This window comes from Protopterus annectens, chromosome 15.part0 (genome assembly GCF_019279795.1).
Source record: "Protopterus annectens isolate FY-2018-M chromosome 15.part0, PAN1.0, whole genome shotgun sequence".
Classification (NCBI taxonomy): domain Eukaryota; kingdom Metazoa; phylum Chordata; order Ceratodontiformes; family Protopteridae; genus Protopterus; species Protopterus annectens.
In genome coordinates, this window is record NC_056749.1 from 674738940 (window position 1) to 674747878 (window position 8939).

At 34.9% G+C, this 8939-nt stretch overlaps 1 protein-coding gene across 4 annotated transcripts in view; it reads left to right on the forward strand.

Annotated features, from left to right (window-relative positions):
* Positions 1–855, forward strand: part of ATP11C (ATPase phospholipid transporting 11C) — a 1720948-nt gene extending 1720093 nt beyond the window's left edge. For 2 of the 4 annotated variants that reach the window (XM_044057530.1, XM_044057531.1), the window contains one exon: positions 1–855. This exon is cut by the window's left edge and continues 10 nt beyond it. Coding sequence is in view for 1 of the 4 variants with exons in the window: in XM_044057531.1 (XP_043913466.1) it covers positions 1–59 (59 nt within the window). In the remaining 3 variants the exon portion in view is untranslated. The other 2 variants (XM_044057529.1, XM_044057532.1) reach the window with 1 other exon arrangement.
* Positions 856–8939: the final 8084 nt, after the last annotated feature.

An 8939-nucleotide genomic window follows, 5' to 3' on the forward strand; every position in this document is an offset into this window, starting at 1 on the left:
GTTCATCAACTGTTTTGTTGTTGTCATGCAAGTTTCATGAGAGTAATCATATCATATGAGAGTAAAGACAGTTACATGTCTCGGTCAAATATGCCTTCTGTCGGCTTGAAGTTAGTACAGTCCCTGAAACTGGCATCAGGCTTTCATATGACCAGCTTCCCTGAAAGGTATTGAATATGTAGGCATCATCTACATAAGCCAGACCTCACAAACAACTTAACAGGAAAGTACAATAGCTGCTGTCCATAGAACTCTACAGAAAAGTTTGTTTTAATATATTTATATATGTATATGGACTGCCTGAATTATATGGAAGATTTGCCACTGCAGCTAGAAGGAGAAAGATCTCTTTCTACAAAGTCAGAATGTATGAGCTGCCACAAAAGTGTGAAGAAGAAAAATTCTTAATCAGACTACTGTTTAAATGATTTCAGAGATTTCATGGACCACAGTTTTACTTTTTCCATTGCCTGTCCCGTTTTATTTGCACAACAGAAGCCAACTAATGTGAAAATATTCTTCTTTGTTTATCTCTCACTCTCCACCGTAAATGTCCTGAATTCCTACCATTCTTTGTGACTTACATGCAAATCTGCTTATGATATTGTTATCATATCTGCCATGTTGATTTAGTGTCACAAATTTTAGACTTTAAGCCTTCTGCTTAATTTATCTGTATATTGAAAGTTTAATTTAGGGGGTCTGTCACTACACTGGATTTTCAGTTTAGTAACCAATTTGATCTGTTCTCAGTTAAAGTTTATCTGTTGAAACTTTTTCTACTGTAACAATTCACTGGGATTTTGTGAAACTATGTGAATAAGAGAAATAAAAAAAATATTTTTACAAACTGTTCGCACGTGTGGTTTAACTTAATTAAATACATCATTTTGAAATGTTTATTTCTGTATGGTTTTGCACTATCACAAATTAAACATTTTTAGTACATTAACGGTATTTTATTGGCTATAATTATCCAGACATTGCAAGAGACATTATTTTCTTTTCTTTTTTAAACACCTTTACTGAATTATCACTTGTGACAGGCAAATTTGCATTTATATAAAAGTAATCAAGCCATATTAACAAGTTCACATTTACAAACATTATACACCAGATATATTGTTGTATGTCACATAATCTTAAACCTCATTCCTCTTATAAAACATTTGTATGCATATATTGTTCCCACAATTTATTTTTTCCTATGTATTTTCCTACCCTTTTCTATAGCTGCCACTTAATGTTCTTTTATCTCTGTTACAATATTCACTACTTCAAGTATAGCTGGTATAGATTTTGATTTCCATTTTTCAGCAATTGCTTTTTGGCAGCCACCAGAATTAAACTTAGCAAGGCCAATATTGCAGACAGATTACTCTTTAGGAAATTTTTAAAGTCTACCAACTCTTTGTACTCTAATAACATATGCTCTCAGGTACCCCTGACTTCCCCATTACACCTCCAATATCTGCCATCCACCTGAGGAAAATTATTTGAAGTCTACTTGGGTTATACAAGTATCTATGGAAACACCTCCAGGCAAAAATCTTAAATCTTCTAGATTTTGTTGCATATTTGGGAGCCATACATATATCATCCCATTGTTTCTTTTTGAGTTGTATATCTACTGTCTCTTTCAAATCTTTTCTGACATCTTCTAATTGATTTCTGTAGTTATCCTGCAATATTTTATATGCCGTACTAATTTATCCCTTTTTTAACAGCAGCAGCATCTGTTCTAGATTCAATCAAAAACACAACCAGTGCTGGTCTTTTATTTAGGATTCCCCTATCACTTTCTCTTTGTCTTCATGATAAGGAAGATAGTCTGCAATTCAAATGTCTTCTTGTCTGCTTTCCATTCTGTTATCTTTCATTTTCTAATTATTTATTCCCAATATATTGGTTCCTTTGTCATCTTCCTCCAGTAAATCCTAACCCCCTTGTCTGTTCTCTGTAGCCCTAATTACAGTCATCTCTATTGGAAGAATTTATTTTCTACTTTCATTTGTTGGCTTAGTTCTTTGTATAATTTCTGTTACTTGTATTAATATAATATTCTGTATTACTGTTATTGTCGTTAAGGATCTGCATCACAAATCCCATTCTTTCCTTATTTCTTGAATTAAACCCTGCCTTCATCATCATCATTTTTCACTTTGAATTCTAGCTTTCTATTTGTGTTATGTATAATAGCCTTAACTGTGTACATCTAAATATCCCTTCAATCATGTAATCCTAAACTTCCTTGTTCTATTGGGAGGATCAGTTTATCCTACTTGACTCTTGCCCTCCTCCTGTCTCAGTAAAATCATTCAATTGTTTTATTAATTACAGTCCACAACCCCTCCTCTGGTTGATATGCATATGTCTGACCTGTATATAAAACTAACAAGATTAAAAATATTTTACTGCTTGTGTCTTGCTATCCATGTCCATAGGCAAGAACTTCCAGTTTCTCATTTTTTTTATTACCTTTTGTTTAGTCTCTTCCCACATATCCTTAACTGCTATAACAGAATCCTTTTTAACCCATAGTCCTAAATACCTCATTTTATCATGTCCCCATAAAAATGGGTATTGCTGAACCAATTCATGTGTAGGTACATAATTTGTAGCTATATTGTTTGTTCTAGCTTCATTAATTTTATATCCCAAAAAAAGCCTGGAACTGTCTCAGAATGTTCTACAACACTGAGATATCCGTATCTGGCTTGATCAGGTACAAAATAATATCATCTGCAAATAAAGCCAACTTTTCTAGAATACTGTACCAATTATATCCTTGAATTTCTGAGTCCCATATTTTCTTTGCAGTGGTTCTAAATGTAATGCAAATAACAAAGGGGAAAGAGGACACCCCTACCTGGTTCCTATGGTCAGACACACCCTATCAGAGAGGAACCCTCCCACTTTCATTTTGCCTCCAATTTCTCATATATCCTCCTAATCTTTTATTATATCAGGAAATGCAGATGCTTCCATTGCCTTACTCATAAAATCTCAACTTACTGTGTTGAATGCTTTCTCTGCATCAAGACCCACCAATAAAAATAATGTTTTCTTACATTCTGCTTACCTCTGGATCATCATTGTTTGTTAATGTTGTCAAATGTTTGTCTCACCTCCACAAAACCACATTGGTCCATGTCTTATCAATTTTGGCATCACCTTTGTCATTATTTTAGCCTTTATAGACATAAACTCTGTGTAATCATGGTTTAAAATTGAAATTGGACCTATATGAAGCTAAACCTGGTGGGTCTTTACTGTCTTTAGGTTTATGACCACCACAGCTTTTTTCCAGGATTTTGGTGCTTCCCCTCCTTTTAAAATACTGGTAAACAGCTCCTGCCAGATCTTTATCACTTTATTCCTAGCTTCCAAACTTCCACTAGAATACCTTCTATTCCTGGAGACTTTCCTGTAGATTTGTTATTCATCACCATTTTTAAGTGATCACCTACTATCTTGTCAATTGTTAAGCCTCATCTCCCTCTAATCTTGGCATATTTCAGTATTCAATGCATGTTTCCATTTGTGTTTTTTCTTGATTTCATAACTTCTCTGCTTTATGAAAATTTTCAGAAAAATTCCAAAATATCTTAATACCTCTACAGGATCTCTGGTTATTTTTCTTGTTATAGGCTCCCTAAGTTTAGCAGCAGCCCTTTCTTTCTGTTGACCAAGTCATTTTGACCAAAGTATTTTGTGCTCTGGAATTATCAAAAACAATTGCTTAATATCAGTCTTTTTAAACTCATGCTTATTAACTAGGGAGTTATTTTCTCTTTAACACTCTGCAATTGCACCTCTTCGTGTTCCATGATAGTCCCCTTATTTTGTAATACTCTTTGTAAACCCCTCTAAATATTACTTCTTAGCCAGATTTGTTTTTCTTTTATTTGTACCCTATTTGAAACTCAACTTTCATTGTATCCCACCCATTAGCTATAACTTCTGGTATACTTTCTATCTTCCATGTTAACTCCCAGATAAATTCCACTGCCTATTTCTCAAATTCCCGTCTTTGTAACAGCTCATCTTTACTTCATTACTGTGCAATTTTGTCTTAATTATTGACACATGATCTGAAATGGTTATTGTATGCGTATCAGCGTTCTCAATTAAATGCACATGTTCTTGAGAACTTATAATTTTGTCAAGTCTTGCTCAGTTATTGGACCATTGTGAATAATATGCAAATTCTGCTTAAGTTCCTTCCACTGAATTCACTTCTTTCATACCATATAGTTTCATAAATTTCTTCAGAATCTACCCCCTCTTGTTATATTTTTCTTTCTTGGCCCCCAGATACATCCTCATTGTTGTAAATCAAATTTCAGTCCCACCTATAAGTAATATTCCTTACTAAAAACTGATTATTTCTCCCATTTTTTTAAATCTCCCAAATAGCAGTTTTAGGTGCAATATACATAGATGCCAACATAATCCTCATTTTCTGCCAGCAGCCCTTTTCTACTACAATTCTGCCATTATTATCTTTTTCCCTCTTCTATCACTACTGGAGCTCCCCTAGCAATTAATATAAGTACTCCTGTTTTCCTTAGTCCTTGATATTCTGCAGAATAGCCATATTGAAATCCTTTCTTTATCAAATTCAAATGCTCATTTTTTTCCAAATGCGTTTCCTGTAGTATTGCTATTTGCAGTCTGCATTTCTTAATATAATTAAGTATTATTTATTTTTTGTCAATACCTGTGAGACCATTCACATTCCAAGATAATAGTGTCACCATTATGGTAAAAAACTATTATTCCCACTTGTTATATATGGCAGCTTTTTAAATGTCTGTTTCCAGACTTTGCAATACATGCACTCATTAATTTTTGGCAGGTTAACCGATGATACAGTTTTTTTCTTATCAGCATTGAAACCTGTCACATTTTTCAAGAATTTTAGTTTTAATAAAAGCTCTCAAACAAAAAAAAGTCAAACACCCTCTTCAGAATACCCCCATAACCTATTAACACTACAAATGTACATAACTATGTACATCTTCAAAGAATAAAGTTTAACCATCCTAATAGGAACATTTTTGCTAAATAGCTGCTAGCACAGGTCCTAATTAACCTAAAATTGAGGTGATCCATGCTAAGACACATATTACATATTATTGCCTGCGCTTCTACTTACACTAGTTGGTGTCTGCTCTTTTTTTTCCTTTACCCCCCCCCCCGGTGTGAAAATGACTTGCATACTTTCATAAATACTTTCAGAAATCATTCATTTTTAGTCTTGAAGAAACCATTGTTCCATCTTTTATTGCCCTATTATCAGCTTGCCTCCAAGGAAAAGTAAGAGAAAGAAGAAAAACATAGTCTTCTGTTGCATTGTGAAAGGCAACCTGAAACATTTATTGCTAAAGACGACTTTTCATTATATACAGTTTTCTCATATTTAATTGTTTCCACTTAAAATTTGTTAGATTCCAGAGGTCTTAATCCTGATATTCACCCATGCAAAAGTAAGAGAAAACCTATCATTTCTACATATATTGTGATTGGTGTATGTTTACATTATCTCAGTGACCCAAGATTGCAGCCTATTAATATTAACATGTTTTATTCTAGCTTTTTTTTTTGCACTGGAATGCCTACATTTATTAAAACCAAAAAAAGAAGGAAGAAAGAAAGGGAGAGAAAGGGTCTATATTAGAACACTGAACATTCAAAATGTCGAGTGTTCTAATATCGAACCCTAGCAATTGAAAAAAAAAAAACATTGAACATTCGGAACAGCAAATTTTTTCCTAGGGAAAAAAATTTGCTGTTCCAAAACACATACACACAACACAAGCACACCAAACAAATAGCAATCCACGCATATACACCTAAACTCTAACACCTAACCCTACACTAAACTATACAAACACCACTAACTATCCACTTACCTTAACCCAAACCCTAACCCTAAGGTCAGTCACAATCGCACACTTACCTGACCTGTGCCCTACCTCTAACTCTCCTAACCCAACCTAACCCACACGTCCACACAATCGCACACTTACATGAACCCAACCTGTAACTTTCCACCAGAGTGCTGAAAATACTGAAGCAACAGAAACGGACAACCAAATTATTTCCCTAGGGAAGTATTCGGTTTCCTGTTACTTCGAAACGAGTCAATATTAGAACACCCGACATTTCAAATGTTCGGTGTTCTAATATAGACCCGAGAGAAAGACAGAGAGAGAGAGAGAGAGAAGCATCTGTTTAATAACTTTATCACAAGCAAGAACAACTAAAATACTTTACTATAAAAGAAATAATTTACACTGTGAAAAGTTTCATCGAAATACTGTTAGGAAAAAAAAATTGTTTTACTTGCAATTACCTTTTTCCTTTTTTCTCTCCCCTCAGAATCCTTCCCAACATTAATGACAAGAAATGAGGCAAATGCTTTTCAGTTGATCACAAGTTTAACAAAGTCAACACAAGTCTACATTTTCCACTTAGTCTTATGCAGCCATACTTCACAAATGTGACTGATACTCTGCAGTCTCACCTTTATTCACTAATTTCTGTGTTGCTGGTCTTCTTCCTGTTCATCTCCATCTCCCAATTCCAGATTCTGTCTCAGTTCCACAGTACTCCCAATTCTTCTGGTAAAATCCCGTATTTTTCTGTCAAATATTTTCCTCTGGAACAGTGGAAAAAGTTTCACTGACAAAGTCTTTCAATGTGCTTTATTATCAGAATGAGAAGCAGAGTCCCCTACTGCTTGATGGCTCATTTTTGTTGCACAAACTTTTACATTTCCTCCTTAGCCTGTTCTGCAAAAAATGACTTTGATCCTCCAGGAAAAAATATACTGAAGACAGCTGGATACAGCAGCTTGAATCTCACATCTCCCTCTTGATGCTCCCTGATTACTGGAATACATTTCTTTCTCTTCAGCCTGGTGTACAGTGAGCAGTCATTTTCCACAAACATTCTACTGTCTCCAACTTTTAGTACTTTGCCCCTTTACCACAATTTTGCCAGGATGAACTTTTTTCTGCTAGGAAGTTTAGATCTTTACTAATAAAGGTCTTGGCTGCTTTCTCATGGCCAGATTTGGAGCATACGCATGGTATGCTCTTTCTGTTAACAGTTCTTGCTGTGGAATATCAGTCCAGTTGCTTATTTGTGCCATCATAAAATTAATACAGTCTGTTCCTTCTAGTTTCTGTGGTACAACAGAAAATCCAACATGCTTTGTTCTCTAATTTTGCCATTTTTTGAAACATCCCTTCTTGAGCAGTTTCATATTGTCAGCTTTTTCTTCATTTTGCCCTCTAATTTTTGCAGTCTTATCAGCTCATCTGTATATCTGTTTAAAGCTTCTTTCATTTTTTCAGCTGTTTGTTGAGTTTAATTATTCCTTCATTGTTTTATCTTAATTATCTCGAAGTGCATTTGACTTCATTTTTCTTCTGTATTACTGGAACCATATCTTGCACCAAAGTTGGATCTTGAACTGCTTTTTGCTGAACAGTTGCAGGATTCTTCTCAGTCAGTGTTTTTTCTTCACCTTTTCTAGTTGATTTTCCTTTAGTCTCTCTTAGTTTCTTCTTTGCAGGCATTTGGGCAGTGTTCTTACTAATGAGTAACTGAATTTTACTCAAGCGGGCAGTATTACTGGCTGTTGTTTCTCATTTTCTTTTTAAACACTGGGAGAACTGAAGTTAAGCTGTTGATCAGTGTGTAGCCATTTTAGAAGTCTTTGCAATTATTTTCTTTTCTTAATAGTTTAGTGTGCTTACTTTACCTGCCTTAGGAAAATTAAAATTAATGTTGGTACAAAAAATCATGCAGTAAGAAATCCATTATTTGACATACATCTAACAGCATGGCATACTAACAGTACTAACATTTTATTATGTATTGTTTCATTTAAGCCTCATCTGTAAAGCACCTACAAGTAATGTTGAGACTGGTTATCAGAAGCATTTATGCTACAGTTTTATATGCACATCACTGTTAATATTTTACCTTCTTTATATTTAAGTATTTATAATACAGAAATTCTGATGTTTTTTCAGTGTCTGGTTAAGTGACTTGCTCAGAGTCACTTTGAAGCAAATGATTGTAAAAGGAGTCAAACACTGTATCCTGATGAACCAGCTCTTTAACAGCTCAGAACTTTACTCCACTGTGATAACTGCAGGACAGATATCTTTACTTCCCCATGTTGATCTCCATATCGTTGTCCTTTGCACTTGTAATAGGAAGCCTTTTTTGTACAGGACAGTATGTAGTAACAGCGGATTTAACATATGGCTTAAAGATGTAGTTCAGAATGACTGCCTTTATTCCCACTGTTTAGCATCTTGACTGGGAACTCCCAGTCCCATCTGAAGCTGTGTCACTGTTTACTTGCTGCTTTTTTGCACTGAACATTATTGTAAATATTAAATATGTAGAAGCCATGAATGGCCCTATTGTGCATAAAAATAGAAGCCTCTTTACAAGTTGCCCCTTACCTGTATAAAACAGTCTGACAGTAGTGATGCCCAAGTCCTGGTGTCTAATCATGAAGTCCATGACACTGCCAGGTGCTAAGTCTCTGAGAATCAAATACATTAAACAAATACTACCACCGTTGCTTTCTTCACTTACCCTTCTCTGGTTTTCACATGAGCTTAGGGAGCTTGTAGAGCAAAGTGTAACATATGTGTGCCATGTCTTTAAGAAGCATGTGAGGCTGTACATGCACTTATAAATTCCAGACACGTGCAATCCGTTGTGCCATTTTGTAGAAGCAGCCAGAGAGTGAGCGTGTATGATCGCAGTAGTTTGTATATAACTTACTTAAGTCATAGTTAGTAAGCCTCTACAGTGATGTTAAACAGAACCCACAAAGACTCGTTTGTGTACCAACACGAAAGTGACATGGTGTCAGAACCAGGATGAGAAAGAGAAGAACATTT